The sequence below is a fragment of the Apteryx mantelli genome, chromosome 4 (genome assembly GCF_036417845.1).
Source record: "Apteryx mantelli isolate bAptMan1 chromosome 4, bAptMan1.hap1, whole genome shotgun sequence".
Lineage (NCBI taxonomy): Eukaryota > Metazoa > Chordata > Aves > Apterygiformes > Apterygidae > Apteryx > Apteryx mantelli.
Genome location: NC_089981.1, coordinates 47,386,492 through 47,412,293, shown reverse-complemented (window position 1 = coordinate 47,412,293; position 25,802 = coordinate 47,386,492). Strand labels below are relative to the sequence as shown.

The 25,802-nt window shown below is 42.9% G+C and overlaps 1 protein-coding gene across 1 annotated transcript in view; it reads left to right on the top strand.

The window, feature by feature from the left end:
- LTK (leukocyte receptor tyrosine kinase) overlaps positions 1-25,802 on the top strand; it is a 55,678-nt gene that overhangs the window by 15,942 nt on the left and 13,934 nt on the right. Inside the window, exons 8-22 of the mRNA XM_013959407.2 lie at positions 722-822; positions 2,059-2,225; positions 7,563-7,657; positions 12,516-12,617; positions 14,800-14,977; positions 15,502-15,652; positions 17,697-17,828; positions 18,359-18,515; positions 19,407-19,589; positions 20,096-20,194; positions 20,684-20,836; positions 21,601-21,711; positions 22,383-22,569; positions 23,415-23,505; positions 25,698-25,762. Of these exons, the coding sequence (XP_013814861.2) occupies positions 722-822; positions 2,059-2,225; positions 7,563-7,657; positions 12,516-12,617; positions 14,800-14,977; positions 15,502-15,652; positions 17,697-17,828; positions 18,359-18,515; positions 19,407-19,589; positions 20,096-20,194; positions 20,684-20,836; positions 21,601-21,711; positions 22,383-22,569; positions 23,415-23,505; positions 25,698-25,762 (1,972 nt within the window). The remainder of the gene's footprint in view (positions 1-721; positions 823-2,058; positions 2,226-7,562; positions 7,658-12,515; positions 12,618-14,799; positions 14,978-15,501; positions 15,653-17,696; positions 17,829-18,358; positions 18,516-19,406; positions 19,590-20,095; positions 20,195-20,683; positions 20,837-21,600; positions 21,712-22,382; positions 22,570-23,414; positions 23,506-25,697; positions 25,763-25,802) is intronic.

Below are 25,802 nucleotides of genomic sequence, written 5' to 3'. Positions count from 1 at the left end.
TTGTGCCATAGGAAACTGCAATAGTCAGATTCAATTCCCATAATGCTAGCTTGGTAGATAAGAAAGAGAGAGGCTAAACCCTTTGATGTACAGGCTTAAAGTCAGAAATGTTCAGCGCAGATGGGTCTTGGCTCACAGTTCCCTGTTGAAATGAAAGGTGTCCATATGTGAGTGTCCTTTTTGTGTCTTGAGAACTTGTATAAACTGTTCCTGGGAACAAAGACTACAGAGAAGCTCTTCCAGGCCACAGTTTGTCTGATTGATTTACTTTTGATGCTTATGGTGTAAGAATTATGGCTGAAGAGGAAGCTCACTGTAGATTGCTGTGATCCCCTGTATTTGGATGTTATGTCTGAGGTTTGTGCACTCGTGTTTCAGGAAAGGGTTTGGGATGCTGGCTTTTGTGCTATTAAAATCCACCTTCCTTCACTATTTATTATATCCAAGTTAACTGCCTCAATGGTAGATCTGCTGTCAAGCCTTAAAGTAGTTTCCACCATGTCCTCCTCCTTACATTGCACTTCAGCACAAGGATGTTAAATTATTTCAAGAAAGTATAGAAAAGGGAAACAAAAAACAGATTCCTGTAACAAATTTCTCCTGTGATCAGGTGTTCATGAATCAATATATGTGTTCAGCAAGTGAACATCTAGCAACAGACATTTCTTGTTGGCAGAATGAGCATGAGTCTTGTCTTTTCTGATTCACTTTTTGCTCTCAGGACACTTCCTCTACCTGCGAGCAGACAGCAATCGGACTAGTGGTATGGCCAAGGCTTACAGTACCAGCTTGCCAGCCAGTATTGCCACTGAAGACTACCAGGTAAATCACTCTGCTCTCAGCATCTCTGTGGAGCTGTTCTTCAGGCTGTGGGCACTCTCTGCATGCCCATTCTCCCTGTGCCTCTACATGCTGTACAAAACACTGGAAAGCAGAAGAGCTGACTATTCTGCCCAGCTAGCTGAGTGTTGAACACCAGAAAGGAGACATGAGGAACTACCCTAGTAAGAGAAAGGAGGAGCCCCAGATCTACTCACAGATGAGGGTAAATTCCCCAGCCTAGCTGTACTGACCATTCCTCTGAAGGGTACCCAGCACCTGGACTATATGGGATGACCTTGGTTTGTAGGAAAGGAAGTTGGCCACCTAGGCTATTCATCCATTCAGTATACCTGCTGCTGAGACTTTTGTTCCTAAATTCTGCTGTAGGTTAGTGGCAGTTAACAAACCTGAGAGCTTCACTGAGAACAGGAGCACGAAGTTAATGGGGCATCAAACTTTCCAGGAATAGACGAATGTCATCTTATGCTCACATTCTTCTGAAATTTCAAGTGGTGAAGGCAGCTAGGCATCGTAAGTTTATGTATCCTGCCTTCAGCCAAGATCTCTGTAAAGAATAAGGGGAGGTCTGGGATGCTGGAGTTAAATATATATATATATATATAAAAAATAATATTGCACTCAAAAACACTTAGGAAAATGGTGCCTTTGGAGTGCTTTTGTACCCTATAGAGTGCCTGCGTAGACACTGAGCCACATCAGTGTAACGCATTGACCTGGGTGGTTGCAGTGGGAAACCTTAAGAGATTTGAGCTGTGGTTCAAACCCTTTCCCATGAATCTTTAAGCTGGTGAGAACACTGAGAAGGAATATGTTTGGTACTGTTTTTCTAAAATGTGTGACTAACAGAAGCATTTAGTGATAAAGAGGTTCTTGAGTAAAGCCTGCTTTACTGCCTGTTGTTCCTGAAGGACATAAAAAGGAAACTGGCGCTCCCTCACCCAGATGGCATCTGCCACAATGGATGCAGTCATTAGTGCCTGGAGATCAGCTGTCCAACATGAATGTCAGTTCAGGTCTCCACCAAGAAAATTCTGTACTAGGAACAGTGATGAGCCATGCACAAACACTGGGGGAACTAGTGGCATGTATGCTTAAACTGACTGACCCAGCATCAAAGGTTTGGTGTCTCAGATCCCCAGGGAGGGGAGAAGTCCAGGGTGCCACCCCCTTTTTATCAGAAGATATCCTCCTTTTTCTGTTCTTCCTCTATTACAGGTTCAATTCTCAGTGCATGTTTTTGGCAGCTACAATGGTACCATCTCCTTCTCTGTCAGGGAAGAGACAAAGGGAGCCCCAACCACCTTGCAAATGTGGGAAAGAGCAGGGAGCTGGAGTGATCACTGGTTTCTCGTCACTTTACCAATGCCAGTGCTCCAGAACCGGTGAGACCCCCACTGGCAGCATCCAGGGATTTTCCTGGAGATCTAGTAAACTGTTAATGTCTTTATTGTGAAATATTGCTTTTATTCTTGCCTTCTTCAAGTGCCATTTCTAATGAAAAAATTACAGGAGTACAGCAATTCAGCTTGCTGAGGAAGCCTTGTTTCACATATGCACATCTTCATGCACCTACCCAGCTAAGGTCAGCACAAGACCATGGTGTGTGTCTGCGCTTGCAGGCTCAGTGTTTAGGTACTGGGAATAACAAGTGTCTACCCTAGAAACATTTTGCCAGTGGGAGAAAACCAGTATACTCAGAATGGCAAAGTGCTCCCAGTAAGGACACGGCTATACTAGCAAAGCTGCACTTTGTAGTCCTACAATAAAACCAGCTATGTGAGTCAAATAAAATGATTGTGGTTAAACCACAGTTTAGCCAGTTCATCTGTCTATGCTACAGGCTATGTCAGTGCAGCCTGGGCAATTGGAGATCATTCATTGCCACATCACTGACGCAACGTTCTCAGCAAAAGGCTGTGGCCCAAATCAGCCTTGCAGAAAAGTGTGTGTCACCATCTCGGATGTGAAAATACAGAATGATATTGGCTTCCTAAAACAAGCCAAATATTGAAGATTCCAAGAATTTCAGCTGAATTGATTTTTAATCAGATATTTCTCCTCCCCTGCCTAGTGTCAGTTGATCTCAAGCCCTGTAAACAGTGGTGGCAGCTGGGTTTTTTTTGCAACACAGAAGTGATTTTTCAACTGCTCCATTCTGCTTTTTGCTTCTTCCTCAGGAGAGCCTCTCTCACATGACACTTCTAACAACAACAACAAAAAAACAAACCTCAAAGTCTATTTAGTGAATATTATAAATGGAAAAAATCTGCCTAATATTTGCAGTAAATTGTGTCTTGAAACTTCATGGATTAGAAGGTGCAGAGGAGTTCCTTTTAACTTTAAATGTTCTCAGCATCTTCGTGTAAATGGCAAGGAATTTGGGTCTGGAAGTGAAAGCAATTCACATCCAAAAGGCAATAAGATTCAGAGAGAGAGAATGTTGCTCCACTCTCTGGCTAGTTTAATTTCATGGTTACCTTCGGTCTGAGCATTATCAAACGTTCACCATACACACCTTTGCCATGAATCATTCCTTCAAGATAGGGCAAGTCTGCTTGCTGGCAGTGCATGTGATATTCTTGTCTGACACTTTGTCTAGAGCCCTGTGGATTATCAGCTGTTTAGTTGTGAGTATGTAAAGTGAAATTGTCTAGAACAGCTCTTTTTGCCAGGCACTCCCACCTGGGCCCAACCGTTTAGGATCCCAGAGCAGAGTCCTAGGAGCTCTGTGGAGATACCTAAGATTTTCTCTCTCTCTGAAAAATGGTCCCTTATGTTTGTTCCCTGAAGCCTCTGATTTCTGTATCAGCCCTTGCATCTGAAGGGAAGTGGATCTTCTGTGGCAGTACAGAATGGATGGCAAGAGGCTTCAGAAATATTATCCAGCATTGCATGCAAAAAATTGTTATTCAGATAATGTTATGTTTGAAAGAGTTGAGCACTCAACAGAGAAAATGAAAGAAGTAGGCAGCTCCTGTATGTGTGTATTAGGACAGTCTGTTGCAAGTAGTTGTTTCTTTTCATGTAACTTTTTTGTACGTCATTTCCAAATTTAAAAAGTGGATAATTTATCATGTGGCATGACAGTGACAGTCACTGTGGGTAAGGCTGGATGGAATTGTTTCATCTAGCAAGCAGATGTCTGCTATATGAGCTAGCAGAGTAACTGACAGCAATAATAACTTGTCATCTGCTGCCCTGGCCATGACAGAAACTAAAACAGCACACACTTTGGTGGAAGGTGTTGCAGCTATTTGCCCAGAGCAGGGAAACCCTGATGTTCCTTCTGCCAGGACTTCTGGGCTCTGTTCCAGACTTTGGTCCTGTTCCTTCCATGCTCTCCTCCTGCACTCCCTCACCTGCTTCTGTAATACCCTGTGCTTTCTTTCCTTATTTTCATACACTTGGTCTCTCTTCCTTCTCCTACAGGCTCCCATTTGTGATCCCATTTTGTGTGTTACACTCTTCGAGTCCCAATCTCACTTTCTGAACTCCTCACTGCTTTTTGTTTCAGTCTCTCTTTCAGCAGGTAGTTTGTCTCTGTGTTTGTCTCTATCTCCCTTCCCTGCACTTCCATTTCTTACTCCTCCTAATCATCTCTTGTTCTCTCCTTTGTTTAGGTGATCCCAGATCTACAGGCAAGGTTTATTCCCAGCTTACCTACCTGCTGTTGACTACTTGTTTCTCTCAGTAGATCTCGGGTCTAAAACCCTTGTGCACCAAATCCAAGCTCCCCTGCTGTAACATTCCCTGGGGAGCTCCTCAACCTCTCCAAGATGCCAGCTTGTGTGCTCTGGATTCAGTTCAGGCAGCTTCCTTCTTCTGTTTGCCTGGGGTTCAGCAAAAGGAAGAAGGGCTGGGGAACAAAAGATATATTCATAAATTCGGAAGGGCAATTTCTCTGCTCTCACCTCATGTAGCTGAAGCAGAACCTGACATAGGTCAGAACTGTACTGCCATGGAAAATACTGTTTAGCTCCAGGCTTGAGGCTATCCAGGGCAGAGGAGACTTTGTAGGATTTAAAAAGTTCTTCCAAGCATGTGGAAATGTCAGGAATTTAAAATTTTCAAGGATATCTTATTAAAATTTGCATAAATTCTCATGGAGATGGCAAAAAGCTTGTCCCTGCCATAAGACTATCTCCCTCACAAATTTCAGATCCCAACTCCAATTCATGGCAGCACAGAGTACTTAAACAGCTGTCAGCATTTTCCAGCATGGTCAAAATGATGAATCCCCGCATTGCCTCATTCTCAACACTGGTGAAACATTTGGTTGCTATACAAATTCTGCCCAAATCACCCAAAATAGGAAAGTTCAGCCTAAACTGGTTCAAGTTTGGCAAAGTTGCAGGCAACTGTAAACAAAGGCTTATTGTGAACATTACTGTACAAACTTAATACAGTTTGGTATAAATCTCTGTGAATGACTTTTCTGTATATTTGCAGGTGCTGCCAGCTTTCCCCTGTAATGCAAGCTCCAGCAATGCTGTACTTAGGGAAATTTTTAGCACAGAGTTTGGCCTGGCATGCCACTCTCCCATATTCTGACTCTTCAGGGTCTTACTGTCCTTCTCTTTTTGTCCCTGAGAAAGGATGAAAGGGCAATTTTTTTTTCCATGTTTCTTGAAGGGATGATAGTCAGTAGCAGAATGGTTGGGAGAAGGAGAAGATGAGAACTGCAACCCACATAGCTGGTGTAGCAGGACATTTATGTGTTGGTGAGGCCAGAAGTAGAGAAGCCTTGGCAAGTAGAAGGAGGAGGTCATGTAGAGGATAAAGGCAAGAGCTTCCTCTAGTGTATTTATTTCTTAACTGAGGGGAGATGGAAGACGAATTACACAGTTAGCTGATCACTCTCCCAGTTGGGCATCTAGCTACTTGGAAAACTGCTTTTGGTGGTCAACTGGCAAATGCACTCACTTAATTCACATACACAGGGAAAACAGGCTCTATCAGAAGAAAATCAGGAAGGCAGAAGACCAGAGAGCAGAGAGCTGGAGAGTGTAATATGTTAGTGTTTGCAAAATGAACTCAATGAACAGGAACACTGAAAACACTTCTGGCTGCACAGCAGAGGGTTCAAAAGGCAAATTCCTCTCCTCTTTCTGAAGTTACAAGGAAGGGGAGGCAATACAGAGCCCAGAGGTTATGAGATGTCTGTTCTCCTGTGCTGGAGAGGGTCATTCCCCAAGCTCCCACTTGTACACAGCTGGAGCAGAAATCTACCTTGTAGTGCAGTGCTATGGCCCTCCTCCCAGTCTAGCTCTATGGACCAAGCACAATAGATTGATCTGACCAAGGATACACTGACATGTGGGTCTCTAATTAAGAGGTAGACTGTGGTACTGTATTGGTTGTGTGGATCCTAGAAGTGTCCTAATCCTGACCTCCTACTGCTATGATTTCATCTTCCATCACGTGGCCAGAGGAAGTGCTGTTTTGTGTCAGTGGAGTTATATACAAGGCCTGAAAATGCAGAAGTGTTGCTAAATCTGCTAATAAGGAGGCAGGTTTCTGTAGGAAGGGGCTCCAGTGGCAAATTCCTCTAGTAATCCCATAGCTGAAAGAAAAGAGTGATCCAAGGGACCCTGGATTTGCATTTGCTGCAGCAACACTTACTCCCAGAAGGCCCAAATCCTGTAGGTGTGAACTCTTTCATTTAAGCATAAGGAACCATTCTTGAGTTGGGATAAAAGCAGCTTATCCCTAAGGATTTTAAAGCAGCTATGCCCTGTTACATCAGCTGTGGATATGGACCAGCATTTGGCTGGTGGGTGGAATATACATACATACTTTATTGCCACTAATTTGGGACAAGTGTGTTCCTAGGCTGAATGATTAATATGTTAGGCAAGTCAGTGCTTGATCTCCCATAAATCATGATTGAGTTTCACCAGTGACAGCAGTAGAGGTCCTCTCCGTATGCTTTTAATAAGGTCTAAATGGACTGGCCATCAGACATCTGTTTATTTCTGAAGTTAAATCAAAAACAGTTCAGTCCTATCCATTAAAAAGACACCCTTCAGCCCGTTTCCTTTTCTCCTTGTGAATTCAGAATGTGGCAACGCACATGAGATGTGACGGACCCCCCAGATAAGTAGCTAACACCTGGTCATGCTGGAAAAAAATGAGACAGCCCAGAAAGTGAACATTTCAGGGAGTTATGGCTAAAATTTAAAATGGCCTGACCTTCAGCTAAAATAAATTTGTGCTACCCTGTTGTTCCACTTATTTACATTGGCTGAGAATCAGGTTCAAGATGCATATCTTTTAGGATGTTGCTGTTATGTTCAGTTTTTATTTTGACCATCTTCTTGGGGATAGAAAGGAGAGGATTCTTTTTCACTATGTTTTTGTGCATGTAATTCCCTTACTACTGTTAGGGGTTGAACAAGAACAATTGTCTGTGTATGAATATTTGTGAAGGATGGCAGCTTGTGTTTCTATATATGTGTGCACATGGCAGGGGAAGCAGGGCTTTTATTCTTCCCCATGAAAAGTGGTATTATATGAATGTTGGCTGGTCCTTACTAACTGCTGACGTGTGGATAAGAGATTTCTAGCAAGTCCTTTTGGCTGCTTAGCTTGGATTGTCTGGAGAAAATGTTCTAAATGGTGATTATCATGATTGGATGATGAAGGGACATTTCATTTTAAGGGTTTTTCTCCCCTGCCCCTTTGTCTGTCTTCTCTAAAACTTCTGTCTTATTGCAAAGGTTTCACCTGCAACTGCTGGCAACCTGGGGCTGGAATTCCCAAGCTGACATTGCTGTTGACAATATTACATTTGGACTGGACTGCTTCACTGATGGTGAGCCACACTTTGCAGAATCCCTTAAAGAATTTGGATAGGGTAATCAACATCCCATAGGTCCAGGATACAAACATGCTGTTCCCCCCCACAGAGCATACTTTAGTCATTTGTGTTAGCTTTCACAGCACAATGGCGTTTTATCTCAGACCTGTTGAAGATTGCAAATGGAGTCAGTTTTGCAGTGCATCAGATTCTCCTAGCACTCTTTTTTTCCCCCTAATCTGAGACATCCTGCGTACCGTAGTTGAGACCTGTCTTTGTGTCTTGGCAAGAAACACTAGACTTATTCCTAAGCCCCTAAGTGGAAGGCTTACATCACACTGTTCTTCAGCAGTCTCCTCTGATCAATGTACCCTGGCAATTGATAGCTGAAGGGAATTTGTTGAAACCTAAGTGGAAAGTCACCAGATTTTAGAGGAGAAAAGGAGGAAGATGGAAGCATGAAGTTTCTCACAGAAAAGTTTAGATTATTGCTACAAGTTTATTTTACTCTGCGAGGAGGTGCATCAAATGTCACTGCCAGGTATATAACAAATATATGCTCTCCTTTGCTTCATTACTGCAAATGTGATGAATCACAATGTATGCCACTGAAAATGCAGCCAATGCTACCCTCTGAAGCATTTTAGCAAAAGAGATGAATTTATATAAAAGACAAGTGGAAAGAGTTTGGATATTTGTACCACTTGGGAATATTAGAAACTGGCTTCTTTTTGTCCCTGGAGAAAAGCCCCATATGCTATATTGTAAAGCAGTTGGAGAATATGCAGCACTTTGAATTATGACTTTTGTTACAGACAAAATGTGCATCAGTAGTTTTGCACTACTCTTTATGTGTCACCACATCTAGTACATCAGCATTCAGGGGAATAACATGTCCCTGCAGAGATTAGCTGTAGCCTAATGTAACACATGGGAAGGTTTATGTCAGAACTGACACGTTAAAAGTTATACATCAAAAAAGCACCTTTTTGCTCCCACCTCTGTCCGATTTGGTCTCTTGTTCTCTGACCCTTTGTTTTGTGGGCATTGAAGCTGCTGTTCTCTAAAATGCTGAGCACCCACAGTTTCCTTGAGGGTAAAGTCATTTGTTCACTTCAGCTCCTTAAACACCCGTGACTCCCAAACACTTTGAGACCTTCATACTAACACTTTGTTTTGAAATCCTTTGAAGAAAGTGAAGGGAGGGATTCCAGATGATCTTTTGCCTAGCAGCCCTCCTCCCCATTGCTGCAGTTTACTGTCCTCCTGGGAGCAAACAGGGCTGCTTGTGTAATTATACCTCTATGCCAAGGCTGTTGCTTTTGCTCTAGTGCACCAGTTTGAATGGCTTGAACTAAGGCACTGAACTCTGCACTAAAATGACCAGTGCATCCACAGGCGTTTTGTTGGCTATGGTGTAGGGATGTATGCTTTGGCAAATAGGTGGGGCAGAAATGCTGCTGAAGCAATGTTTATAAGAGCTTGTCTGCTCAAGCTCCAAAGTTACTTCTCATTTTTGATTAGTATAAATTGGTACAGACCTACAGGAACAGCAGCCACTTACCCTATCTGAAGGTGTGACCCAGAGATGTGTGACTCATGCAGGAGAAAGACAGCATGAAGGAAACACATTTCTCAGAAGCCTTACACTTGTCACTATTCCTTGAATCCTCTTTGCGAATTGACATTTTCTTGCCTCTGAAAACAACCCCCTTGCATTTGTCTTCTCATGAGTTTAATTCAGTTATGTTGCAGAGAAGCCCAGCAGCTCTGCTGTGTTTTCAGTAATGAAATTATCTCTCCCTGGCAAGGAGAGGCTTCAGATGTCACTGATGGAGCCAGTTAAGATCCAAGCAGGGATTTCTATGCATGAGGGCAACCGGAAGGATGTATGGCAGGAAGGAAGAATTTGCTGTTTGCTAGGATGTATATATTAATTTCTCCATCTATTTCAATGCTGTAGTTTAATTGCTCTACAAAATCTAGTGCAGAATTTAAATGCACTGCTTGTATGTACACAAGCCGGGAAAGAAGGTGAGGTCTTCCATACCCATCAACATTGAGTGAAGGATTCAGTAAAATTTAGGCAGAAAAAAGGGGGTAGTGAGGGCAGTTCAAGGGACATCAATAAGGACGAAAAATAAACAGACCATCCCTCAAATGGGAGTCCCTGGGCAGAGACAGATGTTTCCCCTGTGAAAAAGGTGAGATGAAACCATCTTCTGTTTAATACAAGCACCTTCTGTAAGACAGTGTCGCAGACCAGAAGATGTGTGTCTGATTCATTGTGAGAACTTTCAGGGGACAGGCATAAAGATATTTTAAGCTTTTAGTTAACTAGTGCTTGTATAGGAAGAGGTCTGGATTTTGAGTGTCTAAATATCTTTGAAAATGTGGCCTGGGATGGCTAAGAGACTGCATCTGCATGACTGTTGCCCTTCTCAGTGCTTAGGTAGCCATTACCTTAGGTAGTCCAGTTTTTGACTTTGAATTCCCCACCTCAACAAAGCCTGGCCCTGCGGACCTGCTAGTCTCATTGCTAGACGTAAATGGCAGGTGGTGGTTCAAACTACTCAGTGCTGCCTTGTTTGACTAATTTAGCAGAGGTGTTGACTGGAAATGCAATAGATCAGCCAAAGGCTTGAGGACAGGAGAAACTGGCATAGCTTCCTCATTCCCTCTCCCACTCCTGGACAAGCTGGAGAGGCTTGTAGGAGTACTCCAACCTGCACCAGGAAGGCAGGATCTGTGAAGGGATTGTGTACACTTTGGGGATGCTTTATGGCACCTTACTCTGGTCCCCAGAACCAGTATATTTTTTTCATTATAGTCTCAGAGACAGAGAAGTAGGAGCTACTTACTTTAGCTCTGTTCCTGCAGGAGTTACCCATCTTTCTCCTTTACTCTTCCCTCTGTCCTTCTCCACTGTGGAAATTAACAGCCTGAGCTGAGTCCTGGAGAAAAGGAGTCCTTGCTCTTCAGATTTTTCTCATATAAATACACCTTAATAGGAAGAGGTCTTGTTCCCTTCTATTCACTTAACAGTCAGCATCTTGGCTGTTAGAGGAACAAGTGGAAGCGAAAATAGACTGGAGCACCAGGCCCTGGATCCCACAGCTACACCATGTTAGTAGAAAATGCCATCTTGCAAATTCACGTCTGGCAATGCATGAAGCATCAGCCTTCTAAGAGTTAACAGCTCATGTGGACAGGCTGACGCTCAGCCTGTCATGCAGCTTGTCTGCTGAGCCCAAAGGAGACAGAAGCTTCTTTCCAGTGTGAGAGAGTTTGAGACTGTTTGGAGAAGGAGGAAAGATTGTTTGGAAATGAAGCATTGCCTTAGGATATACTCAGTTGGGATGCTGCAAAAAAAATCCATGCAGATACACGGACCAAGTCTGTATTTCAGGGACTGAATTACATTCCTTCACTCTGGCAAAAGTAACCAGGCTTCTTGTACATCTCTAAGCATCCGAAACTGTTGTGACCTTTGGGATTCATAATTTAATGAATGCCTTGGGAGACCAAGCATCTTTTCTGTCTATGTGTTGTCTTTTTAGTTTGGTTTTCCTTCTCATCTTTGATCCAGATCATTTGTTTTGGGTTAATTTCATTTTTTGCTGGCTTGACAGCTCCATCCATTGAAGTTCTCTATCTCTGTATGAACAGAGTGTGTCAGTACAAAGCTCCCTTTTACTTCCATCTACCAATGTGCTTTCTGTCAGACCTGGGGGGAATATTCTCAAGAGTAAGAGCTCAGCAAGGTCACCATGCTTCAATTACTTATTTGGCCTCTCTGACACAGCTAACAAGGGTGTTAATTATCGCTATTTAGAGCAGTGGCTTTGTGGCAGAGATAATTGCGCAGCTGGAACTGAGTGAGTCTCTTTTGAATAGAGTATCAAACAGCTGTTAGATTCTCACAACTGGAACAAATTGAAATATTTGTAATGTTTTTCAACTAATGAAAAATGTTCACTATTAAATTAACCAAGGGCTCATAAAATGGAAGGAAGTCTCTCCTTTTTTTAATAGAGATTTTCTAATCAAAGATCTGCCTAAAAATGTGTAATTTAACTATTGAAATAGGATGTTTGCAGACTATAAGGCAAGGGATCAGTTATTACTTTTTCCTGTTGTAAGGCAGCTTTGGTTATATGTGGTGTTCTTAATGCATTCAGTGCTTTAGCAACAGCAACTGCTTTGAAGTTCCTCCTCTCTCAGAAAGGGCCAGTTTTTAAAGGCCTGTTTCACTGGTTGGAGCTTTTGTAGCTTTTTGCTCTGTGTTTTTCAAAAAGTTTTGTGCCAAGATTTACAGCTATGTCAGGGGTATGCTGCTGCTTCTTAACTGTGCGTGTTAGTGAGGTATGTCATTTTGGTTTGTATTTTATTTTCTGTACAAGGTCTAGGATGCTCCAAGTTTGTTGGTGAGAGGGAAGTGATCTATTAGACTGGTTTACCTACCATGATGCCATTAAGAACCAAAGATAATAATTTTTGCCATCACTCTCCTTTACACATTCAGTGATTTGGCTGCCCAGCATTGTCACCTGCCCCTTTGATAACAGATCACCAATACATGGTATCCATTCTCTCAAGCCATGCTTTTCCCAAAGTCTCTTGTAATCACAGCCAGTGAAATATGTAGACCAAGGAGTTTATCCTACAGGTGAGACCGCAGGGGATAACATGGGGAGCTAAGCCAAGATGTGGGCCCAAAAGAATAATATAAATACACACCTTTTCTGTACAAAGCAGTCTTTCTTTGCTTTAACCAAATGGATATACTTGGTTCATTCATGTGATTTTATGAATTTTCCATCTCTCTTTTCTACTGCCCTCCCATCTCTCTCCATTCCACAAACTATAGCAGGAAGACAACCAAGCTATTTTGGTGGGAAGCGCCAGTACCCACGGGAAGTTAGTATCCTGGATGAGCATCTCCTGAACCCACTGGAAGAACCCTCCCTCCCAGGTAGTTCCTTCTGTACTGAAAACCTGTCTTTTGGCTATAACAGGTAGTTCCTTCCCCATCACCTGTGTATAATCTGCCTGCCCTACAGCAAAAGAGCAAATAGGTATGATCCATCCCAAAGATGTGGAGACCACATCCAGTAGTCTGTGTTTTGCTAGAGTGCAGCAGGGTACTGGAGCCCAACTCACCAGTCCTTAAAGAGTGTAAAAGCAGAAGCTACTTGACTCAAATGCAGAGTGGACAAAAGTGAGGCCAGGAGGGAAAGGTATAGATTTACTGAGACTTAGTGAGCAGTGAAGCTGAACCTGATTGGTGGGCAATAGGGATATAGAGATGGGGATCCAGAGAGGCAAACGAGTGAGAATCTGAAAATCCACTGAAGAAAGAGAATGCTAAAACCGGATTAAAAGCAAGGAAAAGGGTGGCACTGGGGACCAATTTGCTGGTAGCAGTAGAGGCTGGCACTCTAGAGGACGGGTAACAACTGTGTGGGTGAGAAGAACTGGCTAAAGGAAGGCCTGAGGAGGGGAGGCTGTGCTTGAGCCGTCATGGAGCCTGGGGTTGCCTGAAGAACCAGTCATAGGGAAGAGGCACAGGCAGTTTGAAGGGGACAAGACAGGACGTATCAAGCCTGGAGCACAAGCAGAAGTCTAATAAGTACCCAAAGCAGCATATTCCACCTCAGAACCTGCAATGAAATGCAGGATTCTTATGTCTTGAGGTTGCTGTGTTGCCAACAAATACATGTGTGTGACTGCATGCTCTGGCCACCTGAAGACTGGGTCCACCTGAAAGGTGACAATCTATACTGCTCTCGGGCTCCTCTACTAGCTCAAGTGACAGGGATTTCTGTAGCAGAGCTCCCACCCCATTGATCTATCTGTGTGTTGGCAGGAGGACATCTGTTGGAACATTTAGGGATAGTTTTGCTTGCCTTTTTCTTTAAATAAGATTACAAGCTTAAAAAAAGTTTGTGCTATTTACTATTTTACTATTTCTGATATTTACTATTTTAGTCATTCAGCTCTTAAACAGTTCTACAGTGGCATATCCTGTGCCACCTGACTCTGGCCCTTGAGCATCCACTGTATGATACCGTTTTTAGTTGCATTATCCAATATTTTTATTCTTAGGCCCCGTCTCATTCACTGGACAGAATGGACCTGTTTGGGGCTTGAAAAGGAGTTGTGAAATGAAGGAGATGGTTATTTGCCACATTGTTGCAGAAACTACAAAGGGTAATGAGAGTCAGGAAGAAGTTTGCTTGGAGAAAAAAGGATCCTGGTGAAAGTAGGAAGATGCTGTTCTGCCTATTGATGCTGCTACCACAGGCTGTGCAAGCCTTAGACAAGTTGTTTAAACCCAAGCCTTTCATAGAAGGTCACTAGTTGTATTGGCAGATGTTTTCAACCTTTACTTCTGGGTATATGCTTTGGTTCCCATCTGGAAAGCTGAAGTAATATCTCCTTGCATCATACTGACATTGAGAAGAGAAATTTGGTAATGTCTTTGAGACACTTGGATAAAATTCATCAGAAGCCTGCAAAGAAAATGACAGGATTATCTGCAGTCCGTGATTTATTAAATAGTGTGTGGGTAATAAGGGGAGAGAAATAAAGCAAATAGTGGCTATAAGCAGAGCACTATTTGTGCTATAACTAGAATGAAGCTGGGATAGTGTGATAAAATTACTGTGTGATGATATAATTAAAGATGGTATCATAGTGGATTGTATTATGAGGGAGCTGCACTGAAGTTGTACAGATAAACTTAACTTTAGAATGCACTGGCTTTGAAGACCTTGACGTTGTAAATGCAACTTTAAGCATTTTTTTTGATAGTTCACAATCACATGAACGATGGTTATAAGTTTCAGCATGTGACCAAATGAGTATATTTGGTTTTAAAGCCCTGCAGATAGCAGGTACTGCTGCAACATGGTCTTTCTCATGACCATCCAATTTTTATACAAAAATCATTATGTTGTTTGTGAATAACAATGATGTGAAGTTTATTATTGAATAAGCTTCCAGTCTGATCACTAAGGAAATGTATCAACAGGAACAATTTTTTGTTTTGATGATACTTGTCCTTTGGTTACATAGTTCTGTGAGTTACTGCACATACCTGAGAAATAAAGGGAAGCTGACGTCTGTCCCAACTCTTGCTGTTTTGATCACAGGGGACACATCTGTTGTTCTCTGGTGGTTCACAACATGTGGTGCCAGTGGTCCACATGGGCCAACTCAAGCACAGTGCAACAATGCCTATAAGAACAGCAACATGTCAGTGACTGTGGAGAAAGAGGGCAGGCTTCGAGGAGTGCAAGTCTGGAGAGTGCCAGCCACAAACCGATACAGGTGAATATTAGTGTGCGCTGGAGAGGCAGCCATTTAACTACTTTCTGGTTGTGGAGCTTCAGCTAACATAAGTGTGGGACCATTTCTATTGAGTGGGTGAACGGACCAGTGAAGCCAGAGAGAACTGGGAGCACTGGCTGTCAGGGTTTGTGTCTGAGTCGCCATGAAGTGTGGAAGGGTGGCAGTGGTGACTTAGAAGAGATCAGAGCAGGAGTGGCTGTGGGGGTGAGGTCAAGTGGAACTGCTGCCATCATTTCAGTCCCAAAGCCTTGGTCTTTTAGGTTTGGCTTTATCAACTCATGCTTTTCACTCCTGAAGCCTCTGTCCCCAGTGCTCTGGCTGAGAGTCAGCCCATCCTCTTGAGAAGACATAGTGGTGTGGACCTTGGAAGAAGGAACAGCTGTGAGATGCTGTGGCAGGGGTGTTTGTCTGTTTGGGAGTGCAGGCTGGAGGAGCTCACAGTGGGAGTTGCTTTGGGGATGAAAAGTGTCAGATTTCTGTCTCTAACTACCTTTTCCTTCCAGGATTTCTGCCTATGGAGCAGCTGGAGGGAAGGGAGCCAAGAACCACAATAAGAGGTCCCATGGGGTCTTCATCTCGGCCACCTTCCAGCTGGAGAAAGATGAGCTGCTGTACATCTTAGTGGGGCAGCAGGGGGAGGATGCCTGCCCTGGGGTGAGGGCTGCACAAACACATGTGGGCAGAGACTTTGCAGAAAAGAGTCAGCAAGATTCAGTGGGTGGCTTGGGGTTTGGCTGTACTGGTGATGAATGATAGAAATCCCAGGATCCAGCAATAAAATCCAATCAGGAGATTGGGAGGAACCAGTGAGCCAAGTTAGAAAGAATCTTCTCAAAATAAAGAACTCTAAAATGAGAAACTATCCCAAAATGCACAAACAAATATAAAACCCACAGGAACTCTGCTTTAAGCTCCTCGTGTTTAAAATAAGAAATTCTTCATCATCTTTCTTCTGTTTGTTTTAAGAGGGCAGCTATTAGGCAAGAGTTGTGTACTCCCCATCTTATTTTTCCACAGTCTAGATTTCTTTCTGTGTGCCAGGATTTCAGATAATTTTCTGTTAATTATGGGATTTTCTACAAGCCCCCAGCAGCACTGGGGCTGCACTCTGTTAGGTACTCTCTAAGCTTAGAGACTAAGGGCTGAATCCAAAACCTGTCAAAAGCAATGAGGTTCTTCCCACTGACTATAGTGGCACCTTAATTAAATGTACCCAGTGACAGGAAACCCACTTGGGAAGAACAGAAATTGATGCTGTGAATGCTTATACATATGTCCTCTAATGTTAGACACAAAAGTTTTAAAAGTCCTTTTACCAGTTAGGCTCAAAAATTACCTCTTTTCAGCCTAAGTTCCTCTTTTCAGAAATGCGATCTGTCAGCCCATGCCTGAGAACGATGCTGTTCTCTCTTTTCCCCCCACATAGACTACTGAGTTTGGGGATGCATACACTGTTCTTGTAGGCATTCAAAGTTACCCTTTACTTTGCCCAGAACATATGATGTCTTACTCAGATATTGCAACAGATTCCAAAACCAACCATGTTTTACTTAGTACAAGAATTATGTCTATCTAAATAAAGCATACCTTTGTTTATCTGCAGTTCTCACTCTAATGCATTCTTTAGCCTTAGGTCATAATCTTCATAGGTGTCCATTATTCCCTTGCATTTCATGGACTGTTCTCCATATTGCAAAGTATCTCCCTGCACTAGCTATCTCCCTTTGGCAGATGCTGCTATTGGATAAAGCTTCCCTTCTTTTTTCTCTCTTGGCTCAGCTTTCTTTGTCTCTGGCTTCAGAAGTCCTGCTGAGTCTGTATGTTGGGTAACTAACGTGTTTGTTTTCCTTTCTCTGAAGAAATTCTGCAGCTCTAAGCCTTCATCCCCTCAGTGTTGTCCCAACTGCTTTTCCCTTGTCCTCAGCTACCCTGTCATCTTTCGCCCTCTCCTATGAATAAGAGGAGACAGCCAGCAAAACTGGCACAATGCTTCTGGCCTAGATATGTGACATGACCCAAACACGTGGGGATTTCACCTGCACTGAGACAATACAGCAGTTTCTGAAGTCATTCAGAATCCATTGTCTGAATGAAGCTGGGCAGATTTACAAAATCATTGCAACTTGTGGAACTCACTGTCACACAACAAAATCTAAGACTGCCAAACAGTCTTCAGTTTTTCAGTGTCCTCTAGCATTTAGTAGGGAATGGGAAGCTGGGGCTCCAGATCTCTGTCCCAAGATGTATCAGTAGTTCACTATTAACTATGCGTAGATCACCTCTGTCTGCTTTATATTTATGAAGCTGAGAAATATCTGTTAAGTACAGCAGTAAGGAAGTTCTGAAAATTAATCCATAGTTCAAGCACACTTTAATGTTCTTGGATGTAAGAAGTTGTAAATATGCAAAATATGAGTTTGTGATATCAACAATGAGTTATTGCTGCATTGCTTTGGTTTTTTTCTGTGAGCATTTGTATTTTCACTTGCATGTGTAATGTGAGTTTGCAAATCAGAGGTAACAGGACAGATCCCTCTCTCAGCTGTTAGTCCCTGTAGAAGAGCTTGCTCTCCACACAGATAATCTGTATCAGACATATATATGTATATATCTCAAACAATATTATCCTGAGAGATACAGATAACTCTTAAGAGTTGGACACTGCTGACTTAGGAGTGCATCTCTTGTCTTCTTTCAGGGCAATCCTCAAACCCAGAAGATCTGCTTAGGGGAGTCATCTCTCATTGAAGAAGATTACAAAAAAAAAAAGGACCTGAAGGACTGGGCTGGAGGAGGTGGGGGTGGAGGAGGAGCAACCTACATCTTCAGGGTAAGTACTCCCTCTTTCCAACCTTCCCCGGGTGGTGTCCGGCAGAGCAACTAGTTTTCACTGTCATGTTGTATGACACTCTCAGTTCTTACAAGCAGGTGATGGAGGAGGAGTCTGTCTTCCCCACTTGATCTGTCTCCCACTCTCTGCCTTTATGTCTTTTCAGTTCAAATCATTTATCTCTTTTCATATCCTTGATCATACTTGTCACAGTCACCAAACAAGCTGAACTGCTTCCTCAGTTCTGGCAGCTCAGGTCTGGGAATCAGACCAGGATCCCTCTTTAATACTGGCAGCAGTCCTACCAAAAAATCCCTGGCGTTTAATTGAACAAGACCAGTTACTTTTGTACACAGAAACACTGTGTAAAACATTTTTGTAATGCAGTCAGGAAACAATCAGTAGCAATGTTCTGGCCTTGGGCCATTGTTCTTTAAGCTGCTTTCATGCTTTTTGATGCAATGAGTTGTGTGAGTTCACATATCCAAGGGATGTGAAGTTTTTCTGATGTTTGATGGGGGGTTTTCCAGCAGAAAAATGGGATTTTCGAACCTTTGCTCATCGCAGCAGGAGGAGGAGGGAAAGCCTACCTGAAGGCTCAGGACAGCTCCCTAGATGATGTACCCCTGGAGCAGTTTGAGAACAGCACTGCAGTACCTGGAGTCAGTGGGAGTACAGGGGCGGCAGGTGAGACACTAAAACCATACAAGGTCTGGATCTAATGGCTGAATATGCAAGTTGTGCTGTAGGCATGAAACGAGAGGCTTCTCTTTGATCTTTTGGAATTTTTTTGCTGAAACAGTTGTTAGAAATGTGTTGGCAGTCCATAAAGGATGTCTTCTCGTGCGGTGTGTTACCAGGAGAGAATGCACAGGGCGGGTGAGGAGTGCTCCAGAAGAGCCTATTTCTAAAGGAGTATGAGTAACATATGAGGAAATGAGTAACAGAATGAAAATGGTGTTTCGGGGGTAGAGCCCGCTCCTCCACATTGTAGTAATGGCCTTTAATGAGAACAGAAGAGGAGACTTCTTCCCTGTTACTCCCCCAAAACCTGGAGAACAAGAACATTTCTGGAATTATCCCAGAAATCAAACTTTATTTGTAATTGTGACAGCTGTGCCTGGAACCCATTCCTAAGAGACAAAAAAAACAGTGGTTCTCCATCTCCTGCTGTAATAGCCTTATATAGAGTTCTCTAGAAGGAGGTGAGGAAGTCCAGTTTAGATTTTATTTCCTCCAGGGGACTCAGCATCTCAAGTGGCTGAAAGCTCCAACCAGTTTATCCCAAAGGGGACTGGTGGGTTCCCTGTTTCCTCAATAGCACTAGAAGCTGGTGCTTAGGTGCTTGTCATGCAGCAGGTACCACAGATCCTGCACTAGATTTCCGCTGTGTTACTGACCATAGCAACAAGGAGCTTGTCTGTATTCTTCTCCTTCAAGAAAGAGTTAACTTGAATGCAGGCATATCTTAGGAAATTAATAAGAGTCAATCTACATCTCTCTCCAGTATCATCCTCTTCTTTACTTGTGCTTCCCTCACCTGTTCTTGTTTTGTTCTCTCACTCTCTGTCTGTGAAGGTGGAGGTGGTGGCTGGCAAGATGTGACTCTGCTTCCTCAGGCTGGGAAGTCCCTCCTGGAAGGTGGAGAAGGGGGTCAGGCTTGTCCCCAGGCACTAGCCAAGCTCCAGTGGGCCACCTCTGGTGGCTTTGGTGGGGGAGGAGGAGCTTGTACTTCTGGTGGAGGAGGTGGAGGCTACAGAGGTAAGTCTGTTAAAGGCATAGACACATCTAATTTTGTGCAATTCAGAGCACCTGCAGTTAGGGGCTGGAGCTCTCAGTACAGAGGAAGATTGCTCCAGAAGGTGATTCACAGAGGCTTCAAGTTAATCATGTCTCTTTAGTTTGGGGAATTAAGGTTACAGAAATTGCCTACCTGATTTCATATTTGGAAGGAGTACTGAATCATCCCTTTGTTTGTCCCCAAGTTGCCTGTGGAAAATGCTCTATTTCCTTTTTCTGTTGAAAGGAAATACATTTTTACCTTGCTGAACTGAGAAACCTACACTGGAATAATTCACTTCACTAGCCCTGGGACTGGTTGGGTTGAATGAATGTTATCCATCGAGGGCATGATACATATTAATATCATTGTAAGGTTGCAGAATGATCCCAGGTGATAAGAGTCAGGAAGAAATGGGGCACTTTAGAGGCATCATGTTTTTGCAGCATGCAACGCTGATCAGCTAGTCAGACTCTTCTTTCTTCAGGGGGGCATGCCTCTGCTAATGATGATATCACAGCTGGTGGGCAGGATGGCATCTCTTTTGTGAACCCCATTGGAGAGATCTTCTTGCATCCCCTGGCAGGTACAATGCACTTTTTCTTCTTCCTCTTAGTTCTTTTTTTCCTTCTTTTCTTTTCCTCTTTTTTACTTCCTATTTCCTGCTCCTTCTCCTCCTGTCTTTGCCTTTTACACATTTTACTCAGGCATATTTCACTCTGCAGGGTAGATCCTCAGCTGTGCTCATTCCTTTAAACACATCTATACTGCTCTAGATCTTTCCCATGTCTCTCTCATAAGCCAGGAGAAACACCAGTCATCAAGTTCAACTGCACATCCTCAGCCCCAGACATTTTCAGGTCAATTCACTTCAGGACCTCTGTGCCTCCTTGAGGGACTGAATCCCTTTTTCCTCCTGGCCCCCATCAGGTGTCTGATATGTCCACACTGTTGGACTTTTTGGTCTTCTGCAAAGAAAGAGAGAAGTTGTAGTGCCTGCCCTTTTGTGTCCTTACCTAAACAAGATGGGAAAAGCTAAACTAAACCTGCCTGTCCTGTCTTATTCCTCATTCAGCCATGGAGAGTCACGGTGAGGTGGAGGTTCAGATCTATCTGAACTGCAGCCACTGCCACTCGGACAACTGTAAGCGGGACCCTGACACCAACCTGCCAGTCTGCCAGTGTGAGATGGGGGCTGTGCTAGCCAATGATAATGTCACCTGCACTGGTAAAATGTGGAGTTTTATCCTCATTGGATAGCTTTTGTATTCTTTGCATCTTCTCTCCTCCTGGTCTTTTGACAGTCAAATCACTGAGTTACAGCTGATGGCTCCAGTGAACTCAGTGTTATGAGAAATGTCTGGCCAACATATGATTGAAAATTCCTGATGTCCTTTCTGTACACACTGAGCTTTATCTCTGTCACCACCTCCAAAATTCAGGTTTGGGTTAGGTAAAAGGTAAAATATATGGAAAGGCACCCAGCATAAATTTCCTGAACGGGTGCGGTGTATCAGATTGCTTTATCTGCAAATATTTAAGCATAAATACTTCACTGGTATAATATATCACCCAATGCTGAGTTATTTAAGCCACAAATTACTTCCTTCTGCAGCAGTTTCCTGCTGTTCCTGTTTGGCTGATGCCTGGTATTCACTGTTATTTTCTGACACAGTCTCTTGGAACTCCAAAGCATAAAGACTGCAAGGGAGTTTCAACTTGTGAGCAGTGATTTTATCCATTAGTGAAAAACTGTGCAGTAGATAAGTGGTTCTGTGTTTTATTGGTTAGATTTTATCTTTACAATGTTTTTTTTTAATGATTTATGAATGTTTTCAATCTCCAGGGCTGTAAATAGATTTGCTATAATTTTTAAGAAGGTCTGATCATGATTTCTGTGTCATTTTCTGAAATAGAAGCATCCTTGAAAGGGATTCTTGGCTGCAGCTCTGGTTTCTTCCTAATTAATGCATCTCTTTTTTCTTTTTCCAGTACCCCAGGGTCCTATCCCAGAGGGACACCTGCCTCTCCCACTTTTCCTAGCTGTGGTGGCTATGATTGTGGTGCTTGGAATGATCCTCACTTGTGGCAGCCTATCTATCAGTAAGAAACATCTTTACACTTGCTCCTCATCTTCCTTTGACTGGGCTTTTCCCAGTGAAGTTAGACAACAGGAAAACACCCAACCTCATGCTGCTACTATTAATACTTGGAGCCAGCCTGTTTTGGTCCCCTAGGTGGATCAGAGGGACAGGGAGAAAGGAGTGATAGGAAACATGACCGTCCCACAATTGGACAGAAGCATAGTCCCAAAGAGCAAGGACTGCTCTGGCTTGGTATTTGCTGGAGAGAAGAGTTTGGAAAGCCCTCTTAGCAGGCATTTATTTAGCCGCTGTTACTACCTAAATTGAAGTTGTAGTCTGCAATTAAACATATAACTCATTCAGGTGGATGTCATGTTTCACTTGCTTAGCTTTTGGGACTGAGTGCCAGCAAGGCGTCTTTTGGACCAGCCTTTCCTTAGCCAACATATGAAGAAGCAGAGGAAGCCGAAGCTTTTTCTAGGTGATAAGGACTCTGTAGGGATAAGGCTGTTTGCATATCCAGTGTTAAACTACCAAGTGTGGAAATCAGAGTGATACTGGAGAGCTAAAGAGATTTCTTGAGCATTTATAATTATTGACGTGATTTTTTCTTTCTGTTCTGTACGGCCAGTATTGTCTTTTCTCTCCAGGTGCTGATCTTGTCTGCATTTTTATTTGCCCCCAATCCAGTTTATCACCTTAAGAAGCAGCAGCTAGAAGGAGCCAGAGCACGACTGCAGAGCCCAGAATATAAACTGAGCAAAATCCGCACATCAACCATCATGACAGATTACAACCCCAACTACTGCTTCGCAGGGAAGGCCGCCACTCTGAGTGAGCTGAAGGAGATTCCACGGAAGAACATCTCTCTGCTTCGGTAAGACTTGCTGCAGGGGCTGTTCTCTGGCACAGGAGAGGAAAGGCAGCCTGAAGCTAAGGCAGAGGTAGGGCTCACATGCTTGCTTTATTCACCATCAAGCATCCAGGACCAGAAACTGAGGGCCACCTGCCTGGCTAACTGGAAGGCACCTAGTCCAGGGCAGCCAAAATATGACATATGTGACATGATGTTCTCTAAAATATTTTGATCCAATAAAGAGCTCAAGCAGAAGTGTAAATTCAAGACTCTCCTGTTCCATGGACCAGTTTATGTTCCCACTCAGAGCAGAGTGTATTTCATCTCTGTGTTTTTATATGATGTCCTGGATAACACCCAACACCTGGCAGTAGCTCCTTTCCAAATCTATAGCACTATTTCTTTTTCAGTGTTTTCTATCACAAGGAAATGTACACTAGGTTGCTTTTATGCTCCATACAATCCAGATGATGCTGGTTAAAGCTATATAAACCTTAGAATGAAGAGCTTGATCATCCTTCTGTGCACCATCTCCTGTAGATATCAGCTCACAGTCTTCCTGATCTCTTATTCCCAATCTCTTTCTTGCCTTGCTATTGCTATACTTTGAGACAGGGCCCTACGACTGAGCAGGCTGCTTTATTTGTTCAGAACTATTGATGATCTAGCTTCCCTGGTTTAGGGACAGCACCAGGAGATACTGAAAAGTTATTTTGGCAGGCTTTAAGAATAAACCAAAACACTGTCATGAAGTCCATCTCTTACAGCAGGTTCTAAACCCATTCTAGGACTGGATAAAAAGAAGAGCTCAGCCAGTGTTGGATGCAGGGTCGTAATAACATCTGTTCTGTCTCTTTTTTTCCCAGGGCACTAGGACATGGTGCATTTGGAGAGGTTTATGAGGGGACAGTGGTAGGCATTGCAGGGGATCCCAACCCTCTTCAAGTAGCAATCAAGGTCAGTACCCATAGATTTCTTATACAGCAATAATTGCCTGTAAGGGCCTTATTAGCTTATTACCATTCCAGTCAGAGAACCACTGTCATCACATGCATAATGTTATATGTGAACTTTGCTTTTAAAGCTGTGTGGCACTAGCAGCAGGTTGGAAGTAAAACATCTGTCTTGTTTGCTGCATGCCTAATGGCTTTAAGTGGTGATCTAACTAGGATGAGAATCTAAGAAGTATGGTCTCTTTTGTAGCCTCCATTCCCGTGGCTCAGGAGAGATACAGACTTTGCCCTCAGATGGGAAGTTGTGTGAATTAGTCACCCAGGGACTGCACAGTATTATTAAATATTGTTTAAAAAAAAAAAATTCTCTATCAGCATAAATAAATAGAATTCCCTTCTAATCAGCCAGAACCACCAGTTCACCCTGGTATAGAATCTGGTCTGCCCCCATAAAATTAACTTCTCTTGAGATGGTCACTGAGAATTTTGCTGAGAATCCTTCACAGCACCACTAGACTGATAGAGCCCCTGTCCAGTGCCTTTCTACCACAATGATTTAAAGATCTGAGTAGCCAGAAAAAAAAAAGAAATTAGGAGGAAAAAAACGCTGACAAACATATTTTATGGAAGGGGGAGGGGATTCCTAAGACTTGAAAAAAGAAAAAAGAAACACTGGCAAAAATTAGTATGAAGCATTTATCTGACAGCAAACAGTAAACACTGAGAGTAAAGCTTAAGATGATATTACTTCTGCAGTTCAGTGTTTTTAAGTGCCTTCTTATAAATTTTTCAGATGAAGTTACTGTATTTCAAAATTTGTATCATTTGGTAGTTATATTTCCTTTACACTGAGGGTTGTGTCTGCCTACCATAGACCAAACTTTCAGGTAGTCTTTTAATACTCTGCAGTGTTAAGTATGCCACTATAAGTATATATTGTGATATCATGTTAATTTTCCATACTTTTTCACTGGAAATACAAGCTTGTTCATTATCTCTGTTATAACATTAATCTCTTTTAACATACTTCTCTGAATTCCTTTTTGTTTATAAGTCCACAACTGATCAACATTTATTTTCTCCCTATTAAGCAATATGTTAGCAAACCAATATGCAGTTTAGCACTGTGGTGGCTGCGCAGCTCCCTCTCAGACACTGGCCGTATTTCTCATTGTCCAAAAGAATTTGTGCTTATGGCTTAAACACATGACCAGTGCTTGTTAAGTAAATTGTATGCAGCATATTTATTCTTTCTTAAAAAGGAGTTAGCTGCTTCTTCTTTCTTAGCTTCTTCTCCCCTGCTGGAAACTGATACAGTATCCATGGGGCCCAGGGTGTGACTAGGCTTATTTTGCATCATGATGTAGTCAATCGGCCCTGATCAGACCTTGCAGAAGAAGCAGGTGCAGACTGTGAATAAATTAAAAAATATATATTTGCAACATACTGTTTGTGGGTATTCCACTGATGTAATAAATTGTCTGCAAGGTACTCTGTGAAGCAATCACTTATTTCAGACAGCAAAACGCAACCCCAGCCTCTGTAGCCCACACTGCAAATGACAAAAACTGTGTTTCCAAGCCAGCCCTCCCCACACTCAGCAGCAACATCCCATCTCTCTGTGTGCAGTTTGGCAGCAAGCACTACCCACAGCTGTGGCCAAATCATCCTGCAATGTTAGAACAGTAGGCACAGGCACTGCTTTTACTGCAACCTGCACTCTCAGTTCATATGTATCAGTGGCAGGTACTGTCCAAATCTGCTTGTAGGAGAGAAAGCTATAAAGACAAAGAAACAGTTATATCCATCATGTTGTTGTGTGTGTCATATGACATGGGAACATGTGCTGCAATGTAGAAACACTGAAAAAGAGAATAAATTCACATCTGTGGTTTTAAAGTGCTTATCAGATCTGTAGAAGCTATTCTGCTCCAGCATACTGTATAGAGTTAAATGCACACACACAGGCTCCCTAAGTAGGTCACCAATTGCCTGTTCCTTTAACTGCCAAATGAGTCAAGGACAGATCAATAAACTGGGCACTGAAAAGATGAGGCCCTCCTCATAGATGCCTGAAGTCATTGATGTTCATGTTACTTGCTTGTTCTTTTTTTTCTTCTTCTTTTTCCCTTAGTGCTTCCCTTAATGTTCTCAATTCTTTGCTGGGGTGGTCCCCACATTCTTTCTTCTTAACAGACATTGCCAGAAGTCTGCTCTGAGCAGGATGAGATGGATTTCCTGATGGAAGCATTGATAATCAGGTACAGTTTACGGGTTTTATACCTGTAGCAGGCAGGGCAA